This window comes from Dipodomys merriami, unplaced genomic scaffold, assembly GCF_024711535.1.
Source record: "Dipodomys merriami isolate MVZ:Mamm:240054 unplaced genomic scaffold, mDipMer1.0.p SCAF_10, whole genome shotgun sequence".
In the NCBI taxonomy this organism is placed as follows: domain Eukaryota; kingdom Metazoa; phylum Chordata; class Mammalia; order Rodentia; family Heteromyidae; genus Dipodomys; species Dipodomys merriami.
The window spans coordinates 12009395-12033625 of record NW_027202271.1 but is presented as its reverse complement, the minus strand read 5'-3'; the positions used below and the strand labels follow the sequence as shown (position 1 = coordinate 12033625).

At 50.2% G+C, this 24231-nt stretch overlaps 1 protein-coding gene across 12 annotated transcripts in view; it reads left to right on the top strand.

The window, feature by feature from the left end:
• The window catches only part of Hdac7 (histone deacetylase 7), a 48125-nt gene that overhangs the window by 16164 nt on the left and 7730 nt on the right, over positions 1 to 24231 (top strand). For 4 of the 12 annotated variants that reach the window (XM_070039714.1, XM_070039653.1, XM_070039633.1 and 1 more), the window contains 18 exons: positions 3043 to 3093; positions 7856 to 8082; positions 8197 to 8284; positions 8538 to 8649; positions 9676 to 9791; positions 10079 to 10204; positions 10531 to 10622; positions 10798 to 10908; positions 11033 to 11213; positions 11379 to 11569; positions 11779 to 11952; positions 13654 to 13873; positions 16161 to 16294; positions 16442 to 16562; positions 16797 to 16846; positions 18189 to 18296; positions 22094 to 22149; positions 22299 to 22386. In XM_070039714.1, the coding sequence (XP_069895815.1) occupies positions 7903 to 8082; positions 8197 to 8284; positions 8538 to 8649; positions 9676 to 9791; positions 10079 to 10204; positions 10531 to 10622; positions 10798 to 10908; positions 11033 to 11213; positions 11379 to 11569; positions 11779 to 11952; positions 13654 to 13873; positions 16161 to 16294; positions 16442 to 16562; positions 16797 to 16846; positions 18189 to 18296; positions 22094 to 22149; positions 22299 to 22386 (2148 nt within the window). In that variant the 5' untranslated portion in view covers positions 3043 to 3093; positions 7856 to 7902. Of the gene's footprint in view, positions 1 to 2904; positions 2949 to 3042; positions 3094 to 7608; positions 7697 to 7855; positions 8083 to 8196; positions 8285 to 8537; positions 8650 to 9675; positions 9792 to 10078; positions 10205 to 10530; positions 10623 to 10797; positions 10909 to 11032; positions 11214 to 11378; positions 11570 to 11778; positions 11953 to 13653; positions 13874 to 16160; positions 16295 to 16441; positions 16563 to 16796; positions 16847 to 18188; positions 18297 to 22093; positions 22150 to 22298; positions 22387 to 24231 lie in introns of those variants that run through there. The other 8 variants (XM_070039685.1, XM_070039643.1, XM_070039731.1 and 5 more) reach the window with 5 other exon arrangements.

Sequence of the window (24231 nt, the reverse complement as noted above, 5' to 3'; positions counted from 1 at the left end):
TCTGTTTCTTAATGCTCAGCCTTCACACGCCTTGGAGGCCTGGTGAGCACAACATTCCTTTACCCGTTTGCTTGCTTATTCTTCCATCTCCTTGGGGCCATGTTGCCTTTGCCAGGGAAGTCAAGCATTGTCCCACTTGAGTCAGAGAGATAGAGAATCAGATGCTGAAACCCAGGACATGAAGGGGGTCAGCCTTGAACCTGAGACCCTGGTCTCTTGATTCTCCCTCCCCTCCCCCTGCAAATGGGGCCTGGCTTTCCTGTGACTTCCTTTCTAGGGAGTTGTCAAGAAAGCAGGGAGTGGGAACAGCCACTATAGGACATCCAGGGTCTTAGGAGAGTCTGGATGGCAGAGTTCCTGGCAAGCCTTTTCCCCCAGCACACAGCCTGTAGACACCAGAACAGCAAGCAGCCTGCAGGACTCGGAATTTCCAGTCCCCTCCTGGGGGAGGGGGACCCACACCTGTTGGGCAGATAAGACCCAAGCTGGGGCCTGAGGCAATCATGGAGGGGCATTGGAACCTGGCTTGGCCTGGGGGCTCAGAGCTGGAGGTGTGGTGTTTGTAACTAGCTTTTTGGTTTTTATGGGCTTGAGGTGAAACCATGGGGCAGGTTTTCCAAGGCCTTTGGTTCTGGGTGAAATTAATTGCTGTGGTTTAGGAAAATGAATAAGTTGAATAAGTTACTTCTGAAGTCTTTGGAGTTGCTTCTAAAGTAGGTAGAAATACAGACAACCAGGATTCCAAGGAGAGTTTTCCCAGCCTTGCAAAAAGAGAAAGAGAGAGAGGGAGAGCTGTGTGGAGAAGGTTTCCAGCCTTGGACAGTATTCTCAGTTCCTTGGGGTCCATGTGCTATTCATTGTATTTAGGTTTAACCCTAAATTAGTGGTTACAGCTCTCTGAAAGACACGGGGGAGGGGGAGGGAGGGTTGATGAGAAGAGGTGTCCCCACATGCATGCAACATGGCCACTGTTTCCGTTCAGCCATTGACTGGGTGCCAGGAAATAAATAAATACCTTTCTGCTTCCTTTTACCTGGGAAGTACAAAGAAAGCTGTTCCCAAGTCTCTGACTGCCTTGGGCTCTTCTCAACTCCACCATCCTCAGCACACATCCAGGGGAAGGAGGAGAAGCCAGGTTTTTATAGGAAGTACTTTTGGAAGTAGCATCTTCGTGGACATATACACACACGCACGTATGTGTACATCTGAACAGGTTAGACCCAGATCATCACCACTACACATCCCTTTGGGACCTGATAACAAATTACCAAAGAGTTCAGAGTCATTAATGTTTCTCCTCTCCAGAGGGTGCATGGTGTCCAGACTCTGTGGTTACGAGAAGAGCCAGGCATAAAGGCCCTGGCTGTGTTCCCAAGCATGAACGCTGTTGACCAACCCTTGGGCAGGGACTGAGAGGAGGTGGGAGAGAATTCCCAGGAGGCAGAGGAATAGAGGCATGACACGGTCACTGGGAGTACATCTGGAACCAGCTCCAGAAACTTCTTTTGGGGGAACCTGGTCCCACCGAAGAAAGAAGCAGTCATAAGACACGCAGGGTTACAGCATCCCGAGGAAGGGGAATCCTTCTCTGGTGTTGAGGGTTCTTGGGGCTCACAGATCTTGCCATATCTTGTGTTTGGTTTACAGGGTCTGCCATGTGCAGTGTCAGATGGGGTTGACTGACAAAGGATGTCACGGAGACTGTGACTGATTTGGTGTTGAGGTGGTCACAGACAGAAGCAGCAGAAGTGAGGAGACTAGTGGTCAGCAGGGGTCATGTGAGGATCCACTGGGGGCTGACCTTGGATTATGAGCAGAATGAACAGACTTGTCTCTACTGAATTTCACCAACCGAAGCTTGGGGTACTAGTGTTTAGAAACCATCAGTGGTGGAAGAGGGGGCTGTCCCCCAGTGCTTGCAACTAAGCCCTCTTGAGGTGGGGCCTGTTTATAGAAATTTCTCTTTCCTGAGCTTTTGGAAGAGAAACAGCTTCAGGGTCCTGAAGCACAAGGTTACAGAACAGTGTCTGCTACTTGTCCTTTAGAAATGATGCCTTCTGTCCCCAGGTGTGTCCCCAGGACTCTCTGTGTGTCCACCAAATGACATGTCCCCTCCAGGTGGCCCTCCAGCTTCTTCCTGGCCTCCTGTGCTTTGGCTCTGATTTGGGATGGCAAGATGTGTCCTCTGTGGACAGGTGGCCTCAAGACTTAACTCCTAGTGCTCCTTGCTAGCTCTTCCCCCCCACCCCCAACACACACACTCCCTACCCTCACCCCAGGCCTTGCTGTGGATCACCAGCCTGAGGCCATACTGAAGTTCAGTGGGTTCTGAGTGGAATGTGATGAGGGCCAGCCAGAGTTTTATGTTTAAGAAGCAGAGAAAGGTGGCTGTTTTTTTTAAAAGGGAAGATTTGTTTTTAGCTCAGTTTATCAGAGGAAGAGTCCTGAGGCGGAGTGGGTTTCTTCTCTTGGGCTACTAGAGACAGCAGGACATGTAATGAGGAGTTGGAAGCAAGGGGGTTCTAGTCATGGGGTCCTCAAGCTCCCAATCTCCTGGCCACTTTACAGTTGCTACCAGATCTAGCCTGACCTCCAGGCTGTGATCCAGCCCTGTCTCATTAGAAATTTCTCCATTCCTTTCTGCTCTTTTCTTTCTCACCCCTCTCCAAGCCTGCTCTCCCCAGCTCCCTCCTGGCCTCCCCAGCCTAGGGCTCTCCCTTCTGGCCCCACCTCCCCTCCCCACCTGCTTCTTTCCCTTCAGGCTATCGGAGCCTGGTTTGGCTGCCCAAGGAAGATTGTATCTGACCACATCAGGGAGGGCTGAGGGCAGTGGTGGGTGAGCTGGGGCCTCCTTAGGTTCTTGTCGGTGACTTTGTCCAGGACCTGAGTCACTCAGTAGTTGGCCAAGGAAAAGGGAGCTGGGGGTTCCTCTCAGCCAGCGTGGAGTGGTAGGGAGCCTGCCTGGTGTAGCCTCTCTCCTCCCTGGCCACTTTCCTGCCCTATCTCTGCAGTCCCTTCACTCTACCTCTCTTCTCTCCACAGATGGGACCCAATTGAGCCCACGTTCCCACTGCCCTAGTCCCCTTGGCACAGGTAAGAGTCAAGCTGGAGGCTGACCACAGTGCGGGGAGGCGGGGGGGGGGGGAAGGGGTTGTAGGTTGGGGAGGGGGAATGAAAGGGCAGAGTATGAGGGATGGAAGAACACAGGAAAGGGCAGTTCTGAAGGGTTAGGGGTTAGAGAAATAGTGAACTGGCTGGACCAGAGATGAGAGGTTATTATGGTTCCAGGAGAGGACAGGTCCTTGGGTTTCCTGGGGAGAGGAGAATAAGAGAGACACCTTTGGATCCAGGACAATCCCAATTCTAGAAAGCACCACCGAAGAAGGAAAGCTAGCATGATTTTTTTTTTTTTTTGTCTTGGCTGGGTTTAGTCAAACAGGACAGAAAAGAAGATGCTAGTATTTATGCTCAGACCCCTATCCATGTCAGACATCAAGCCAGTGTCTGATCAGTGTTCTTGTTTTTGACCAGTCTAATTCCTTTCTTTTTTCCTTTCTTTTTGGTCTGGTCCTGGGGCTTGAACTCAGGGCCTAGGCACTGACTCTGAGCCTCTTTGTGCTCAAGGCTAGCGCTCTACCACCTCAGTGCCCTTTCTGGTTTCCTGGTGGTTAATTGGAGATGAGTCTCATGGCTTTTCCTGCCTGGGCTGCCATGATCCTCAGACCTCAGCCTCCTTAGTACCTAGGCATGAGCCACTGGCACCCAGTCTCCATTCAGTTCCTATAGTCATCCCTCAGGGTGGGATGATGTCTTGCAGCTCTGGTAGAAAGCACTGCTGCTGTTTAGGTTACAACCTGATACCGGACTAAGTCTGGGTCTAGATTGAAGGGCTTCTCCTTCCTTCCTTTCTTTCTTTCTTTCTTTCTTTCTTTCTTTCTTTCTTTCTTTCTTTCTTTCTTTCTATTTTTTCTTTTTCTTTTCTTTTTTACTGGTCCTAGGGCTTGAACTCAGGGGCTAGGCATTGTTGCTTGAGCTTTGTGCTCAAGGTTATTACTCTACCACTTGAGCCACAGCTCCACTTAAACCCCCCCTTTTTTTTTTGGTGCTAGTCCTGGTCTGGGGCTTGAACTCAGGGCTTGGGTGTTGTCCCTGAGCTTCTTTTGCTCAAGGCTAGCATTCAACCACTCAAGCTCCAGCTCCCATTGCTTTTTTTTTTGGTGATTCATTGGAAACAAGAGTCTCACAGACTTTCTTGCCCAGGCTGACTTCGATCCTCAGATCTCAGCCTTCTGAATAGCTAGGATTACAGATGTATGCCATCAGCACCCAGTTCCACTTTCTAGCTTTTTTGTGGTTAGTTGGAGATAAGAGTCCCATGGATTTTTCTACCCAGGCTGGCTTCGAGTCACAATCTTCAGATCTCAACCTCCTGAGTAGCTAGGATTACAGGTGTGAGCTACTGATACCTGGCTTTCTCCTTTCTTTTTCTTTCTTTCTTTTTGTTTTTGTTTTTCTCCTTTCTTAATTCCATCCAATTCTCCACTGAGGGCTGCTGAGTACAAGATGCCTAGCCCGCTAGCCTAGAGATTCCACATTTGAGGGAGAAAGGGAAGGCCAGGTGTCTCTTTTACAGTCAGCTGTCCAAAAGTTGGAGAGACAGAACATATTAGAAAGTCAGGACACTCCAACAAGAGAAAAACCGGTAGGATGCAGTATGTGACCAAGCCTAAATGAGAGGGACCTGACTGATGAGTTTTTTCAGCATTCAAGGAATCATTTTCTGTGTTAGGACACTTTTGTAGACAATTTACGAGGGTTATGGAGATTTATTCATTGATCTCATGTTTGTTGAGTGTCTGTCATGTGCTAGGTGGTATTCTAGGTCTGGAGACAATGAACAATGGACAAACTAAGTCCCTGCCTATGGTGACATTGTTGGCATGTCCAGGTGTGGTACGTTTTTTTTTTTTTTTTTGCTGGTCATGGGGCTTGAACTCTGGGCCTGGGTGCTATCCCTGAGCTCTTCAGTTCAAGGCAAGCACTCTACCACTTGAGCTACAGGGCCACTTCCAGTTTTCTGGTGGTTAATTGGAGATAAGAGTCTCATGGCGTTTTGTGCCAGGCTGGCTTTGAACTGTGATCCTCAGATCTCCAACTCCTGAGTAGCTAGGATTACAGGCTTGAGCCACCAACACCCAGCAGGTGTGGTACTTCTTCACACAAAATACTTATCATGCAGCCGGGTGCTGGTGGCTCACGCCTGTAATCCTAGCTACTCAGGAGGCTGAGATCTGAGGATCGTGGTTCAAAGCCAGCCCGGGCAGGAAAGACCGTGAGACTCTTATCTCCAATAAACCACCAGAAAACCGGAAGTGGTGCTGTAGCTCAAGTGGTAGCGCGCTCCCCTTGAACTGAAGAGCTGAGGGACAGCACTCAGGCCCAGAGTTCAAGCCCCACGACCGACAAAAAAAAAAACAAAAACAAACTTATGCCTTGGAATGTGAAGTCCACAAGAAAGGGATATTGGGTGCTGGCCTAGGTCCAGCTAGGCTTTGAGCAATGAGTAGAACTTGGAAAAGTAGTATGGTAGAGACAAGGGCAGGGTTCATTGGTGAGCCAAAGCTCAAAGGACAAAAGGTACCTGGGCCTGTGCTAGGTTGTGGTGTGGTTTGTGTTCAGATGTAGGAGACCAAGTCGAGGGAACCCAAGTTACCACCAGATGGTGGAGTATACCACCTCCTCTCCCCCATCTACAAATGCCAAATCACTTTGATAGGCATTCTTGGGAGTTCTGGAAGAACCTCTTCTTTTATCCCTATGGCTCCAGACATGAGAGTAAGGAATGGATTCACTGATGAGGAACAGTTCCCACTCTGTGTGTGGCTGAAGCTGCTAGCTGTAGATCTGGTGACTCACTTTGTGTTCCACTATATATATCATCTGGGAAATGGCCGAAGGAAGCTGGTACCAGGGAAGACAGAGGCTTTTCATGGGCCAGGAGTGTGTGGGTATCCAAGGCCCAGACTTCACCAGAATGCTTTCCTTGAGTGGTCACTTATATGAAGTGCAAGGGCATGAAGGCCATGCAGGGTATCCCTGTGGGCTGCATGTAGATGGACAACCATCCCTCCCCCATGTCCCTTGACATTGAGGGCTTGCTATTCGTGTGTGTGTGTGTGTGTGTGTGTGTGTGTGTGTGTGTGTGTGTGTGTGTGTGTGTGTGTGTGTGTGTGTGTGTGTGGTGTGTCCTAGGGTTTGAACTCAGGTCCTGGGCACTGTTCCTGAGCTTTTATGTTCAGGGCTAGCACTCTGCCACTTGAACTACAGCTCCATGTCTGGCTTTGTTGATAGTTAATCAGAAATAAGAGTCTCTTGGGCTTTTTTTTTGCCCAGGCTGGCTTTAAACTATGAACCTCAGATCTCAGCTTTCTGAGTAGCTAGGATTATAGGCATGAGCTACCAGTACCCGGCTTGGTATTCATCCTACAGTCAGTGTTGAAATGATGCTCCTTAGCATCAACCTATCACAAAGTCCCACCTCTTTTGCTCAGTGAAGAAATCCCTTTCCAGGGAGGTGGCCTCCTAAGGTTGATAGGAAAAAACGGAGCAGAGGCCTCAGTGGGCTTGGAACCCACGCTCGCTCTGACCTTTCACCTTTGGGCTTTTGTGTCCTCATTTGGGATAATGGAATAATAACGACCACCTCGTAGGGCAAGTAGGGGTGATGAGGTGAAGGGGTTTTGTAGTCTCCCGCGCACATGTGTTACAGATGTTAAGCTTATGATTGGTAGTGATTGCATTGGGCCTGGAGGCTACATTTCCTGACTTCCTGACTGGTGTTCTGCCAGGATGCCTTTCCAGTCACCCTCCGCCTCAGACCCAGAGGATAACAATAGCTGATCCATTGAGAGAGGCCTCAAGAAGGCCTGTCTGGGAGCTTTTCCCACTGTGTCTCCTTTTGTGGGAACCAGCTTCTTACCTTCTCTTCCTTTTCTGAAGGATAATCGCCTCTTCTCCCCCCTCCCCCAACTCGCACCCTTGGGCATCTCAGTATCCCTGACTGCTCAGCTCAGCTTGGCCAGCTGGCTGTACTGGCATATCCCCTGGTCTGATGGTGAGCTATAAATAGCTCCTGCACCCACGATCTTGGCAGGGTGCTTCTGGCGTGGGTGCAATGGACACTGGAGGAGACAGCTGAGCCTGCTGGACTCACCCAGGCCAGGACCAGAGCTGGCTGGGAGGGGAGCTGGGAGCAGGCTACATGAGCACCTGGGTTCTGATGAACTGAGGATCCTTGCCCCCCCCCTCCCCACCAGGAACAAAATTCTACAGGCCCAGGGGTGGCCAGCTAAAGCAGGCTGTGAGTTAAAAGAATCATTTTTAGATCCCAGGCCTGAATGGGACCGAGCCTGGGATTGAGGTTGAACAGCGTGAGTTTATTTGCCTGTCTGATCACTTGCTTTTGAGCCTGGCTCATCTCATTCTGAGGGGGTGGAGTAAGGGGGGGGGCAGGGTGGAACCTGGAATGTACCAACATAGATTGGATGCTATTGCTCCGTAGTCCTCAGCCCCAGGCCTGGGGAGGAGTGTATTTAAGGGAAAGGTAGGACTCTGAGTAGTCAGGCAGCTGGCTGGGTTGGAGACACTAGCCATGCAGGGAATACATCTGAGAATTGAGCGACCTCCTTTCTCACAGGTAAAATAGAAACACTGGGAACCTACTTGCAGGACTATGGCCAGGATTAAGTGAGGCAAGGCCCCTTGAGGGTGTTTTGCTGTTGTTGAGTCAGCCTGATGAGGCTGATTAGGTTGTGACCAAGCTTTCCGCCTGACCATCCTCCCTCTGTATCCTCAGGCTGCCCTGCTCTCCGTGCAGTCACGCCCGGCCCTCAGCCTCAGCCCATGGACCTGAGGGTGGGCCAGAGGCCCCCCGTGGAGCCCCCTCCTGAGCCCGCACTGCTGGCTCTGCAGCATCCCCAGCGCCTCCATCGCCACCTCTTCCTAGCAGGCCTTCAGCAGCAGCAGCAGCAGCAGCAACAGCAGCAGCAGCAACAGCAGCAGCGAAAGGCCGAGTCCATGAGGGTAAAATCAGAGCTCCTGGACCACACCCAGTCTCCCTGCCTCTACAGCCTCCCTAGACCCTCACCCCAGCCTTCCACTTCTGTCCCTTTCCTGAGCTACCGGCCCTGCCCACAGCTCTCCATGGACCCACCGATGCCTGAGCTGCAAGGACAGCAAGAACAAGAGCTACGGCAGCTTCTCAATAAGGACAAGAGCAAGCGAAGTAAGGATGGGGCCTTCCTGGTCTCTCTGTCTGGGTATTCACAGCCGGCCAGGGCTTTACCTGGGATCAGAGGAGGGTGTGGGGCTAGCTCAAGGCTTCACAGGAGGGGTGGGGCCATGGGCTTGGTTCTTGCCTGAGGAGTCCTTAGGACATGGTGTGCCAGAGATGTGGATGGGGCAATGGGCAGAGAATGTGCCCAGGAGGCCATCTGTCTACCTACTCCCAGCCCACTGTTGGTTCTCTGTCCCTGCAGGCGCTGTAGCCAGCAGTGTGGTCAAGCAGAAGCTGGCCGAGGTGATCTTGAAGAAACAGCAGGCAGCCCTGGGGAGAACAGGCCATTCCAATAGTCCCAGCATTCCCTACAGGTAGCTCTCTGCCCTACAGGACACCCTTGGGTGTCCACGGTGTCCCCTTCTCTCTGGACACTAACCTGTGTGAATACCTGTATACTGATCCCTTTTCCTCCTATCGACTGTCCCCTAGTCTTTACCCTTCATGTACACATAATCCCCTCACCCCCTTTCAACTGCTCTCTTTTATTTTTATTTATTTTTGTGCTGGTATGTTGATTGTGACTTGAACTCAGGGCAGACACACTATATACTGTGTGCGTGTGTGTGTGTGTGTGTGTGTGTGTGTGTGTGTGTGTGTGTGCATGTGTCCTGTTTATTGGGCTTGAACTCATAGCCTGGGTGCTCTCTCTTAGCTCAAGGCTGGCACTCTACCATTTGAGCTACAGCTCCATTTCAACTTTTTGGTGATTAATTGGAGATGAAAGTCTCACAGACTTTCTTGCCTGGGCTGGCTTTGGACCATGATCCTCAGATCTCAGCGTCCTGAGTAGCTAGAATTATGTGTCTTGAGCCACCAGAGCTTGGCTGTCTCTAGCTGTTTTGCTCAAGGCTGTTGTTCTACCACTTGAGCCGGTTTTACTTCTCAACTTTTTTCTCATTTGAAATGTTTCCTTTGTCCTTTCTCTACACACACACACACACACACACACACACACACACACACACACACACACACACACACACACACACACACACACACACACACACACACACACACACACACACACACACACACACACACACACACACACACACACACACACACACACACACACACAGAGCATAGTCCTACTGTGTTCCTAGTAGGCCATAAGCTCCCAGACCTACCTACATTAGGTCTCCTTATTGTGGCTGCTAGTAGCATGGGTGGCCCACTGCTGCCCCCTGCAGAGAGCTTCTGCTCCTGCCCAGCTCCACACCGACCAGCCTGGCCTGGGACTGTCTTCCTGCTCTAGAAGGTACCTGCCTGGAATGTGGTTTCTCAGGGCTTCCAGGCTTCCTCCTCCTCTTGAAGCAAACTTGACCTTCACCTCACAGAACCCTGGAGCCCTTGGACACGGAAGGAGGTGCTCGCTCCATGCTCAATAGCTTTCTGCCTCCTGTTTCCAGCCTGCCCAGTGAATCCCCAGAACACTTCCCCCTGCGTAAGACAGGTGAGCTGGATGGACAGGTGCAGGGAGCCTTCCATGGGGATTAGGCACAGACAGAACTTTTGATTTCAGTGAGAATGAGAACAGGGCTGAGCTGGGCTGATCCTGTGCCATCAGCTCAGCACCGGGGCTCTTCCATCTCTTACCTTCACCTGCTGATTGAGAGAGACAGATAGAGGGAGAGAAAGGGAGAGAGAGGGAGAGAGAGAGAGAGATGGGGGGATTAGAGAGGACAGAGAAGCAAAGCGAGGCTGGCATGTAGCCTGAGACAGCCTTGGGCCTCCCCACAGTGTCTGAGCCCAACTTGAAGCTGCGCTACAAGCCCAAGAAGTCTCTGGAACGACGCAAGAACCCACTGCTCCGTAAGGAGAGCGCCCCACCGAGCCTTCGGAGGAGAAATGCAGAGACCCTTGGAGGTGAGGGCCATCCTGGCAGGGATTGCATTCATGTTACCTTGGCTGGGCTTGTCCCTTCAGGACCTCTCCTGGGGCCACTGTGTCCACCAAGGGGCAGGGGGGTAAATGAAGGCTGATAGCCAATCCCCTGCTCAGTTGGCTATGCTAATATTTGCCCAGAAAAGAAAAGAAAAGAAAAAAGCAAACCTTGTAATACCCCTGCAGAGGTGCTGTGGGTTAGTAGGCAAGGGGCTGTATCTGGGTTTCCTGCACAAGGGGGGCTTGGCTGCACCTCCTGGCCACCCACGGCCCCCTAACTATGCGTCCCTTTCTCCCCCAACCCTCAGACTCCTCCCCCAGTAGTAGCAGCACACCTGCATCGGGGTGCAGCTCCCCTAATGACAGCGAGCATGGTCCCACCCCCGTCCTGGGCTCAGAGGTAAGGCCGTGCAGGGCCAGGGTTCTCTTTATTCCAGCAAATGGCCACACCAGCCTGGGGCTGTATGTAGGGCTTGGGCAGCCCCCCTACCAGGGCCTTCTGGGTCTTCTAGGGATGGGGTTCTGGGGGTTATAGTGCTGGGACCGGTGACCCGTGACCCTGCTCCCCATGGCAGGCGCTCTTGGGCCAGAGGCTGCGGCTGCAGGAGACTTCTCTGGCCCCGTTCGCCTTGCCGACAGTGTCCTTGCTGCCTGCAATCTCGCTGGGGCTGCCCGCCCCTGCCAGGGTGAGTGGCTGGGGCACCTCTCCCCAACTTCAAGCTCCTCCGGCCTCTTTCATGTCCCATCACCTTCCCTGTCTGCTGCCGGGATTTTCTCTCTGCTACTGATGTGTCCCTGCCTCTCTCCCAGGCTGATGGTGACCGCAGGACCCATTCGACGCTGGGCCCTCGAGGTCCAGTCTTGGGGAGCCCCCATGCTCCCCTCTTCCTGCACCATGGTCTGGAACCCGAGGCTGGGGGCACCCTGCCTTCTTGCCTGCAGCCCATTCTCCTCCTGGATCCTTCGGTGTCTCACACCCACCTGCTAACTAGTGAGTCCCACTGCTTCCCCTAGAGAGGGGCTGGGTTCCTGCACCCTAGCAAGCGCGGGGAAGGATCCATCCTGCCATCCCCACCTTTGCCTTCATCCTATGCCCTTGTCCTTCTTCTGTAGTTCCCTGTGGCTTCTTCATCATGTCCCACTCCATTCTTTACAGTGCCCGGGCTTGGGCCCCTGCCCTTCCAATTTGCCCAGTCCTTACTGACAACGGAACGGCTTTCTGGCTCAGGCCTCCACCGGCCACTGGGCCGGACCCGCTCAGAGCCCCTACCCCCTAGTGCCCACCCATTGTTGGGACCTCTGCAGCCACATCCGGAACGGCTCCAACCTGATGTCCAGGTGATCAAGGTGAGGGGAAAGGGGAGATACAGAAGGGGTACTTTAACTGGGCCCCTCTGGCCTGAAAGAAGAAGGGTGGAAGGTCTTAGGGTGGCTAGATTCTGCAGGGCAAGATAGAGAAGGTGGAATTCTAGTTGAGGGTCTCCCTACCCAGCCCTACTTCTCCCCTACCCCCTCTCTCCATCTGGGCTTCTCAGCCAGGTATCTCCCCTCCCTAGAGGCCAGCCAAGCCCAGTGAGAAGCCCCGACTGCGACAGATCCCCTCGGCGGAGGACCTAGAGACAGATGGTGGGGGAATGGGACAGGTGGTGGATGACAACCTGGAATTCAGGGATCCGAGCCATGGGCAGCCTGAGGGCAGAGGCCCTGTTCCTCTCCAGCAGCACCAGCAGGTATGGCTATACCCAGGTGCCCCTCAGCAAGTAAAGTCAGAAGACCTGAGGCTTAGCATAAGGTGGGATGGGAGGAAGACAGGTCCTCAATGCAGGGAGACAACTCTAGGACCCTGGTTGCCCTGGTAGATCCTGAGCAGGGTGGAACCAGCGTTCCTTGCCCAGTCATGAGGTTGGCTTTTCACAAAGCTGGGCACGCTCCCTAGCCTATACAGATAGCATGCCTTTGAATGACAGCACCTCTGGAATCTGAGCTCTGCAATTAAGGGGTGGGCAGGGATGTTGCTTTTATTCTATCTCCCTGGTCTATAAGTTGATGTCTTTTCCCCTCTCTGTTTCTATTTACATCTTCCCTCTGTCTGCATCTCTGAGCTCAGGCTAGCCTCATAACCCTTCTGCTTTGGCCTTCCAAGTGCTGGGATTTTAAGTGTATAACATCACATGTGGTTACATTGGATTTATTCATTCATTCATTTAGTGCTGGTACTGGGGCTTGAACTCAAGCTCTTGCTCACGCTTATGACTGGTGCTCTACCCTTTCAGCTATAACTTGATTTCTGACTTTTTTTTTTTTTTTTTTTTTTTGGTGCCAGTTCTTGTCCTTAAACTCAGGGCCTAGGGGCCTAGAGCTTTTTTGCTCAAGACTAGCACTGTACCACATGAGCCGAAGCTCTTCTGGCTTTTTTGGTAGTTAATTGGGGATGGTCTCATAGACTTTCTGCCTTGATTGGTTTTGAACCATGATCCTTAGATCTCAGCCTTCTGGGTAGCTAGGATCACAGGCATTAGCCACCCACATCCAGCTACTTCGGGCTTTTTGGTGGTTAATTGGAGATAAAAGTTTCATGGAGCTTAGTGCCAGTGGCTCACGCCTATAACCCTAGCTACTCAAGTGACTGAGATCTGAGGATCGTGGTTCAAAGCCAGCCTGAGCAAGAAAGGCTATGAGACTCTTATCTCCAATTAACCACCAAAAAATTGGAAGTGGCACTGTGGCTCAAGTGGTAGAGTTCTAGCCTTGAGCTGAAGAGCTGAGGGACATTGCCCAGGCCCAGAGTTCAAGCCCCATGACCACCCTCTCCCCCCCCCCCCAAATAAAAGTTTCATCGACTTTCTTGCCCAAGCTGGCTTCAAACCATGATCCTCAGTTCTCAGCCTCCTGAGTAGCTAGGATTATAGGTGTGATCCACTAGCACGCATTTCCTCTGTATATAAAGACAACAGCCTTATTGGATTAGGGCCTACCCTAAGCACCTCATTATAACTTGGTTACCACTGCAAAGATGAGGAATCTTTCATTATTTCTAAATAGGGTCACTTTTGGAGGTCTTGGAGTATGAATTTGACAGACATTTCCATAACAATATGCTAACTGTCCACATGTGTGTAGTAACTCACACAGTGCCCCATGTTCCCCCATGTGGTAGTTGGTCCTTAGAGGTGGGTAGATCCTAATCGGAGTGGAGCCCAGGAAACTGTAGAGGTATGGGGTAGTCAATCTGGACGTATGTCTTCAAGGGGGCCCCTGAGTCAGGGGACTCAGAGTCAAAGAGCCAGAGCCGAGATAGAAAGCACAAAAATTTGGGTGCATCCTCAAATCTGTCCAGAAAAGCTAACTTACCTAGAGGCTTTCAAGAACTTGGACAGAAGCAGGTGGAACAGATCGCGGACACCTGATACGAAAGCCCCTGTTTCCTGTAGGCATTGCTTTGGGAACATCAGCAGCTGTCCGGGAAGCCCTCCCGGGGGAGTGCCGGCGACTCAGTGCTTCTTCCTCTGGGCCAGGGAGGACACCGGCTCCTGTCCAGGACTCAGTCTTCCCCAGCTGCACCTGCTTCACTGCTGACCCCAGAGCCCGCAGGTCAGGCTGGAGTTCTCACCAGCTCAGAGACCTCCCCCAGGACCCTGCCCTTCACCACAGGTGAGACCACAGCAGAGGCAGGAGGAAAGGGCTTGAGGCCTGCATCTATGTCTGTACATGGTGTGGCCTGGGATAGCCTTAAACCTCCCAGAGTAGTTTCTGGGAATTACGGGATGCCTTCAGTGCCCATGGACAGGTGGTACTCTTTAACAAAGGGGTCAAGCATGTGGCTAAATAGCCAGCTGACAATCAGACCAGGATAGGAATTCAAGTCTCCTGCCACTATGGTCAGCCTGTGTGTGTATGTGGGGGGGGGGGCGTGTGCACCTGGGGGAGAAGGGGGGGCAGTTAATTTGCTTCTAAAGAGCTCGGAAGTACTTTAGAAATTTAGGGAAAAAATATGAAAAATGTGTAAGAATCCAATAAAAGTTCCCAATCAATATTCTATCACCCAGAAGTTTCTATCTTAAATTCTACTCATATTTCCCCTTTCTTCCTTCTTTCATCTTCCTCTTTCCATCCTTTTCCTTCTCTCTGTTCCTTCCTCCCTCTATTCTACCTTCCTTTCCTTCCTCCCGCCTTTCCTTCTTTCCAGGGCTTGAACTCAAAGCCTCCCTCTCTCTTATAGCTAGCACTCTACCTCTTGAGTCACACCTCCAATTCAGCATTTTTTTTTGCCAGTCCTGAACTCAGGCCTCTCCCTGAGCCTGTATTTGCTCAAGGCTAGTGCTCTACCACTTGAGCTGCAATACCACTTGGGGCTTTTTCTGAGTAATTTATTGGAGATAAGAGTCACAGATTTTCTGACTGGGCTGGCTTTGAACTGCTAGCTTCAGATCTTAGCCTCCTGAGTAGCCTCTGGCACCTGTCTCAATTCAGCATTTTGCTGGTCAATTAGAGATAAAGTCTCATGGATTTTTCTGCCTGGGCTGGCTCCAAACTTTGCTCCTCAGATCTCAGCCTCCTGAATAGCTCAGATTACCAGTGTTGAACCGTTTTGCCTGGCTGAATTCTTGTCTTTCATTACAGTATTTTATTTTTTGATTATTTGGCTAAGTTGTTACTTATTTCTCCTTATTTTGATTTCTGTATGCATAAGTCTTTATTCATACCTGGCATTATTCTCCAAGGGTTACTCCTAAAAAGAGTGGCAATAGTTGGGTGCCAGAGGTACACACCTGTAATTCTAGCTTGCAAAGAGGCTAGAAGATGGGGATTGTGGTTTGAAGCCAGGCTGGGCAGGGAAATCTGTGAGACTCTTATCTCTAGTGAATCACCAAAAAGCTGGAAATGGTGTTGTGACTCAAGCAGTAGAGAGCTAACTATGAGCACAAAAGCTAAGGGACAGTGCTCAGGTCCTGGGTTCAAGCCCCAAGAGTGGCACTAAAAGTAAACAAACAAACAAACAAATAAATAAATAAGAGAGGCATTTGGATTCAAATGGTCTGAGCCTTCTGAAGGCCCTTGGAGTTATAGGCCACACTCCTACCTCAAGCTCCTATGCCATAGTATTTACATTTAGCCTTTGCAATCTACACTCAAGCTCCTATGCCATAGTATTTACATTTAGCCTTTGCAATCCACACTCAAGCTCCTATGCCATAGTATTTACATTTAGCCTTTGCAATCCACACTCAAGCTCCTATGCCATAGTATTTACATTTAGCCTTTGCAATCCACACTCAAGCTCCTATGCCATAGTATTTACATTTAGCCTTTGCAATCCACACTCAAGCTCCTATGCCATAGTATTTACATTTAGCCTTTGCACCCACTTCTGTATCCCTTAAATCATCTCTGGATATAGTCCCTACTACAATGCAAATGCTATGCAAAGAGCTGCCATGCTTTGTACATATTGTTTCGGGACTAATGACAAGGGAAGCAAAGAAACAAATTAATTTTTATCCCTCTTGAGTATTGTCTATATGCACTTGGGAAAGCCAGCTAGTCAGTCTCCTGAACTCCATTTGCCTTATCACACTAACCCAGTGGCATTGTGGGCTTCTCATCTCCCCGGGATTGTTTCTCTTTGCCCTCTCCTGTGGATTGGTCACACCCAGAAGGACATGCCAGGTGTTGGGCCTTGTATTTAGGGTCTGAGTCCTGGAGGGCACAAGAGGTGTGTTGTCAGAAAGGTAGCCGGATGCTGCCTAAGGCCACCTGGACAAGCATGTGGGCATGCGCAGGACTGGGGCTCTGCAGGGTAGTCAGGGAATTACAGGCCCATGAGGGAAGAGAGGGGTGTGGGCCATGCTGTACCTGGCTCCATGTGGTGGGTCTCTGTGGGTGTTAGCCAGGTCAGGGGGTCTCCCCAGGTCCCAGTTGTGACCTCTGCTCCTGGCAGGGCTAGTCTACGACTCAGTAATGCTGAAGCACCAGTGTTCCTGCGGAGAAAACAGCAGACATCCAGAGCATGCTGGCCGCATCCAGAGCATCTGGTCCCGGCTGCAGGAGCGAGGTCTCCGAAGCCAGTGTGAGGTGAGAGGGCAGGGTGGGCGGCAGTGGGAGCCGGGGAGGTTAAGGTGACGAGAGGGAGGCCCTGTGTGTGAGGGAGAGGTGAGAAGGGAGGATGAGGTAATAGAAGGACAGGCGAGATCATGGACTCAGGAGCTGCCCCTTCCTCAGTGTCTCCGGGGTCGCAAAGCCTCCTTGGAGGAGTTACAGTCAGTCCACTCGGAGAGGCACGTGCTCCTCTACGGCACCAACCCACTCAGCCGCCTCAAACTGGATAACAGGAAGCTGTCAGGTAGGGGATGGGTGGATACTTGCCTCCGAATCTCCATGGATACACATCTCAGCTGCTCCCAGCCAGCTTCACGCCAGCTTGCTGCCTTCATCCCTCTGCTCCCCTCCTCCACCTCTCCCCACACCCTGCTCTCCCTACACCCCTACTTGACCTCCTTCTCAGGGCTCTTCCCTGCTCCTGGTCAGGCTGGGCCAAGAGCCTCCACATTCATTCAGCCTTGGTGTCTCTCCAAAGGGCTTCTAGCACAGCAGATGTTCGTGATGCTGCCCTGTGGTGCGGTTGGGGTAAGTCTGCCTGGGGATCCCCAGTGGGCATTGCCAAGGGCTCTTGGCTTTCTTCCCTTTGGTTCTCCCAGGCCCAGCCCCTTTCTGCCTGTGTGCTTTGTTCTGCCAGATCAAGTAGTAGGCTAGGGATTTTTCCCAGGATGCCTCTCTGCTGGCTAAAAGCTCCTAGGGGACAGATATATCCTAAGCCCATCCCTACCCCCACCCCCAAACCAATGTGGATCTCAGTGCCTCACACTTAGAAGAAGGTATTTAGTACATGTTGAGTGAGGCACCAAGAGGAGAGCCAAGGCAGAGGTTCAGATCATTTCCCTTTATAAGACTCTAGTAGTCAGGCCATTTCATGATGGCTCCCAGGTTGCTCTGCCCAGGGGTGGGTTCTCACACAATTGAGGTGACCTCTGCCTGGTTCCCAGATCTTGTACTGCCTGGCATGGGGGCTGTGGTGGTACTCCAGGTGGCCTTGAAGATCCAAGGTTTTCCTGCCCTGGACATAGCAGTCCCCCTCTCCTCAGCCCTACAGGTTGACTCACCCCTGCTCTGTCAGGGTGGGTTTTCTGCCCCTCTCTGCCTCAGAGGTTCCTGTAATGGTCCCAAGCAAGGTGGACACCGGGGATGGAGGCCGAGTTCAGGAGGGAAACATAAGAGCTCTAGTGGAGTAGGGGGGATTGTTTGGGAGCCAATCAATGCCCAGGTCACAACTCCCCATTTTCTTGCCACTTTCTGGTTTTTCCAACTGTGTTGCTTCTGTTTTCTCCTCCCTCCTCTCCCTTCTCTGTCCTTTTCTCTTTCTCTCTCTCTCTCCAGCCTCTTGCGACTCTCTCTGCCTTCCTCGCCTCTCTCGGTTCGCCTCGCCCTCCCCATCTCCCCATCATGCCCCCCCGGCCCCTCCCTAGCCTTGAGGCCCAGGGACTGGGTTTGGGGGGCCTCCCAGCCTGGGCTAGGGGCCCCGAGTGGAAGACAGTGGTGCAGACGGCCCCTCCAGCTCCGACCGTCCCGCAGGGCCTGAGCAGAGTCAGCTGGGGCTTCACAACCCCTCTCCAGGCCCAAACCCCAATCCTGCCCAGGTAACGCCATGCCCCCCTCCCCTGACTGGGGAGGCAGGTGTGATGCTGCCGGCAGAGTGCTGGCCACAAATGGGCTGGTACCGGGAAGGAAAAGTCCTGCTGGGATTGGGGACACAGGAGGCCTTGCCTTTGGGCGGTGGGGCACTGGGAAGGCAGCACTGTCTGCCCAGCTCCCTGCCCCTGGGGTCCTGGCCATAGGGTGGGTACCACCGCTCTGGGTACCAGCTCCTGTGCAAAGCCTTGGATGATGCCGGCCTTGACTCTGGTTCCTACAGGTGGACACTGACACCATCTGGAACGAGCTACATTCCTCCAATGCAGCCCGCTGGGCTGCTGGCAGTGTCACCGACCTCGCCTTCAAAGTGGCTTCTCGAGAGCTAAAGGTACACAGGACACATGCTGTCTCTCATATGTGGAAAGTTAGATTGAAATTGTAACTGTATGTGTGTGTACAGGGCCCTAGGCACATATGCACAAGCATGTTCACTGAAGTGTGGGAAATGCAAGGGGGGATTCATCCAATGGTGAGTGAAATGAAGTCAATAGAGGTAGGGAAGGCAAGGAGAGAAAAGGTGGGCAAATACAGTCATAATATTCAGTGCACATATGTGGAAATGGAGCGAGATAGATTGGGTGGGGTTGGGAGAGATGGGGAGAAGGATGGAATGAGTGACATTGATCAAGATGCATTAACTGACATTTTGAATAGAAACCCCTTTGTACAACTACATAAGGATAATAAATAGAAATCAAATGAAAAAAAATCTTAGGAAAAAAAATACATATAAGAGGTTTGCGTTGATCACAAGCAAGCCTAAAGGAAGTGCAGGGTAGGGCAGTGGGCTCCAGACCTCCAAGCCCAGCTCTCTCATTCCTCATCGATATTGCACAGTGTTTGCACAGGAAGATCCAGAGTTCTAGGGACTAGGGTGAGGTTTGAGCCTGAGGCTTGCATTACCTGGTTAGTCAAGCCACTGTGCCCCTGGGTACTTGGTGTCTTAGAGACATTTAAGGGCTGGGGCATGGTTCAAATGGCGGAACACTACCAGGTGCTGGTAGCTCATGCCTGTAATCCTAGCTACTCAGGAGACAGATTTGAAAATCAAGGTTCGAAGCCAACATGGGCAGGAAAGTCTATGAGACTCTTATCTCCAGTTAACCATTAATCCAGAAGTAGAGCTATTGCTCAAATGGTAGAGTATTAACCTTGAGTAAAGGTTGGACAAATGGGATTGCATGAAATTGCAGAGCTTCTGCATGGCAAAAGACATAGCTAGCAAGATCAATAGAAAGCCCACGGATTGGGAGAAGATCTTCACTAGTCATACAACAGACAAGGGTCTCATATCTAAAATATACCTGGAACTAAAAAAATTAAATCCCTGAACAACAAATCCTCAAAGAAACAACTGCCCAATAAATAAGTGGGCTAAAGACTTACAGAGAAACTTCTCTGAAGAGGAAAGACGGATGGCCAATAGACACGAAGAAATGCTCAACCTCCCTAGCCATAAAAGAAATGCAAATCAAAAAAACATTGAGATACCACCTCACCCCAGTTAGAATGGCTATAATCAAGAACTCTAATAACAAGAGTTGCTGGAGGGGATGTGGACAGAAGGGAACCTTACTGCATTGTTGGTGGGGGTGTAAACTTGTTCAAACACTTTCGAAAGTAGTATGGGGGTTCTTCTAAAGACTCCACGTGGAGCTCCCCTATAACCCAGCAATCCCACTTTGGGGCATTTATCCAAATGCTCACAAACAAGACCATACTAAAGCTACCAGCACAACGATGTTTATTGCAGCATTATTTACTATAGCTAAGATATGGAACCAACCCAGATGCCCCTCAGTAGATGAATGGATCAAGAACATGTGGTATATATACACAATGGAATTCTATGCCTCCATCAGAAAGAATGACGTTGCCCCATTTGTTAGGAAATGGAAAGGCTTGGAAAAAATTATCTTAAGTGAAGTAAGCCATGCCCAAAGAAACATAGGCCCCATGTTTTCCCTTATTTGCAATAACTAGTATATGTCTGAGACAAACAGAAACTGTCAGATAAGTTGATGCTAGGCGAAATGAACCCCAAGATAAGGACTCAAATGTTTTTTTTCTTTCTTGCTATTGTTTCTAACATTTATAAGATGATTTCTTTGTTGCTTTGTATATCCCTCCCCCATGGTATAACCCCTGCTTTCACTGTATTTGATGTAGGTATAATTTGTGGAGGGGAAGGGAAAAACAAATTGTTTAAATAGGGATACAGGTGGACTCATTGCAACAATGAGATGTACAAGTCGTTATGTCGAAAATGAACTTTACAACTATGGTGTGGGAGGGGGATGGGAAGGGGAAACAAAGGAGGAGGCAATAATGCTTGATAAGAAATGTACTCATTACCTTGCCCATGTAATTGTAACCCCTCTGTACGGTCTTTTCACAATAAAAAAGAAAAGAAAAGAAAAGCTCAGGAACCCAGCACCCAGGCTCCGAGTTAAAGCTCAGCACCATCTCTCTCTGTCTCTCTCTCTCTTTCTCTTTCTCTCTCCCTCTTCCTCTCTTTGTCTTTCTCTGTCTCTTGTCTCTCTCTGTCTTTCTCTGTCTCTGTTTCTCTCTGTCTCTGTTCTGTCTGTCTCTCTGTCTGTCTCTGTCTGTCTGTCTGTCTGTCTGTCTCTCTCTCTCTCTCTCTCTCTCTCTCTCTCTCTCTCTCTCTCTCTCACACACACACACACACACACACACACACAAATGGTAGAGCACTTGGTTAGCAAGCTCAAGGCCCTAGGTTTGAATCCCATTACCACCAAGAAAATGAAAAGATATTACTAGTGTCATTAAAGACATGCTGCATGGCTGTAGGTATATTGCTGCCGTCTCCAGAGCTCCTATGTGGCATGTCAGCTTCCAACAGGGGCAGTGTGGATTGGAGCCATGGTCTGGACTAAGCACTTTATGGAGTCTGACGACTCCATTTTTTAAGATCTTATGGCCCAAGGCAGGTACAGTGGCCTCAGTGTCAGAGTCCTTGACAGCACTGTAATCTGGAGAAGAGCCTTGGTTTTGTTCTGTTTTGTTTTGCCAGTACTGGGATTAAACCCAAGGCCTGACACTTGCTAGATTGGCCACAGTTCCACTTTTGGCTATTTGGTAGTTAATTAATAAGAGACTCATGGACTTTCCTGCCCAAGGCCTGGCTTTCAGCTGAGAGCCTCAGATCTCAGCCTCCTGAATAGGATCACAGGTGTGAGCCACTGGCTCCCAGCTTCCAGCCCTTTGTGCATTAGTTACTTTTTTAAAACTATAACTTTATTGTGAGTATGAAGGTATTGTACAGAGGTATGCATTACTTGTTTTTGAGACAGCATCTTGTTTTTTGCCTGGGCCCAACCTGGGCTGTGATCTTCTTCCTTGTCACTGGGGATGGCAGGCATGTGCCACCAGGCCGAGCTGTGGTTAAGATGGAATCTTCCAAACATCTTTTCACCCAGGCTGACCCCAGCTTGGAGATGAGAAGATGATGAAACCTGGAGTATATAAAGTGCTCATCAGCACAGGGCCAAGCACACGCATGTGTGTGTGTGTGTGTGTGTGTGTGTGTGTGTGTGTGTGTGTGTGTGTATTTTACAAAACAGCCAGTAGTTGTCATCATTGTCAAGTTGATTACAGTCAGAACACACCAGCAAAGAACACTTAGCATGGAGACAGACTTGGACACTTGCACACACTGGTACTGGGCCTCGAACTTAGTGCCTGCATGCTGTCTCAGCTTTTTTTAAAAATATTTTTTATTGTTGTGATAAAGTTGATGTGCAGAGCAGTTACAGTTACATAAGTCAGGTAAAGAGTACATTTATTTTTGGACTATGTCACCCCTTCCTGCCCTCTTTCCCAGTGTTTCCCTCCCATTCCCACCCACAAGTTGTATAGTATAGTTCATTTTCCACATAGTGTCTAGTGAGTACCACTGCAATATTTGTTTCCCTGAAGTTTTTTTGCTCAAGACGAACATTCTACCACTTGAGCCATAGCTTTACCTCTGGCTTTTTGGTGGTTAATTAAGAGATGAGAATCTCATGGACTTTTCTGCTTAGGCTGGCTTTGAATCTCAATCCTCAGATCTCAGCCTCCTGAGTAGCTAGGATTACAGTCATTTTTTTTTCCCCTTTCCAGAACGGTTTTGCTGTGGTACGGCCCCCGGGACACCATGCCGATCATTCCACAGCCATGTAAGACCTTAAAGGGATGAGGGGATGGAGGAGAGGAACCCCAGAGCCTTTCTGTAGGCTGAGGAGGCTTCTGGGTGGGGGAGTAAGGGACTGCAGAGGTGGGGTGTGGAGAAGGGATGGACTGGCAGGCCCCTCTCTCCTTCTCTCAGGGGCTTCTGCTTCTTCAACTCGGTGGCCATCGCCTGCCGGCAGCTGCAACAGCAGGGCAAAGCCCGCAGGATCCTCATTGTAGACTGGGTAGGTCCTCCTTCCTGGTACCTTCAGAAATGTACAAAGAGCTAGGCATTGGTAACTCATGCCTGTAATCTTAGCTACTCAGGAGGCTGAGATTTGAGGATCATGGTTCGAAGCCAGCCCAGGCAGGAACGTCTGAGAGACTCTTACCTCCAATTAACCACTAGAAAGTAGGAAGCTGGATTTGTGGCTCAAGTGGTAGAGAGCTAGCCTTGAACAAAATAGCTTAAGATTAGTGTCCAGGCCCTCAGTTCAAGCCCTAGGATTGGCACACCACACACACACACACACACACACACACACACACACACACACACACACACACACACACACACACACACACACACACACACACACACACACACACACACACACACACACACACACACACACACACACACACAATACATGCATAAAGAGCCCTGAGCTGGTCTTAGAGATGCGGCTCCCTCTATCAGGTCTGTGCCTCAGTTTTCTCTTGTGTAGCACAGAGCTGATGGGAGGCCCAGTGGTAGGGGGTGTGGGAAGCTGTTCACCAGAGCAGAATCCTGAAGTAGGTAGGAGCTCTCATTGTCTTGGCTCTTCTTTGAGCAATTCTAATAATTATAATAACAATCCAGAGACAGTTTTATGTCTGAACTTGACGGCAGCCCATTTCATAGGTAAGGAGAGAGATTAAATAACTAATAACATGGAGATTAAATAACATGGACACTTACTTTGAGAGTGAGACTGGGATTTGAACTCAGGCCATTAGCTCTAGAGTATAAATATTTAGCTACTAAACGGTATCTGATCTGCATTGAAAGCTATGAAATACTTTTTTTTTTGTTTTTTGGTACCAATACTGGAACTTAAACTGTGGGCCTGAACATTGTTCCTTAGTTTTTTTCATTCAAGGGTGACACTCTGATATTTAAGCCACAGCTCCACTTCCGGCTTTTTGCTAGTTAAACTAGAGATTAAGAGTCTTGCATATAAGCAAAAAGAAAAAAAATGCCGGAAGTAGCACTGTGGCTCAAGTGGTAGAGCGCTAGCCTTGTATGCCTGAGGCCCTGGGTTCAATTCCTCAGCACCACACAAGCAAAAAGAAAAAAGCCGGAAGTGGCACTGTGGCTCAAGTGGTAGAGCGCTAGCCTTGAGCTGAAGAGCTGAGGGACAGCGCCCAGGCCCAGAGTTCAGGTCCCACGACCGGACCCTCCCCACCCCCCCAAAAAAAAGAGTCTCATGGATTTTTTCTGCTGGTACTGGCTTCAAACTGCAATCCTTAGATCTTAGCTTCCTGAGTAGCTAGGATTACCAGCATGAGCCACTGGTGCAAAGTAAAAAGGACATTTCTAAGGACAAATTGAGATCGGTGGGGAAAATTTGCACATTTGGACCCATGCATGATCCTTTAAGACAAAGGCAGGGCCCAGCTCTTTCAGGGACAGGGGGAAGGGAGTGCATCTGGGCCGCACATAGCCACTGGCCCTCTGTAGCTGAGCTTGGTTTCTTGAGCATCTGCATGACTTCATGATGAAGATGTAGCAGAAGTGCCCCTGACTTGTGTGATTCTGGATACCGCATGGCACTGGCCCACCCACCCCTGCTCTCATGTGACCTAATCACTGTGACTCACCTCCTCACAGATTGGGGTGCCTATATTTTAGGAGCTCATGTTACAGTCATTCCCATGTACCGAGGAACTCTGTATCTATCATAACTAGGTAGATAGATAGATGAAGTAGATAGATTATAGATGGTCAGATAGATGATAGAAGGATAGTCACATAGATGATAGATAGATAGATAGATAGATAGATAGATAGATAGATAGATAGATAGATAGATAGACTCTAGACATGA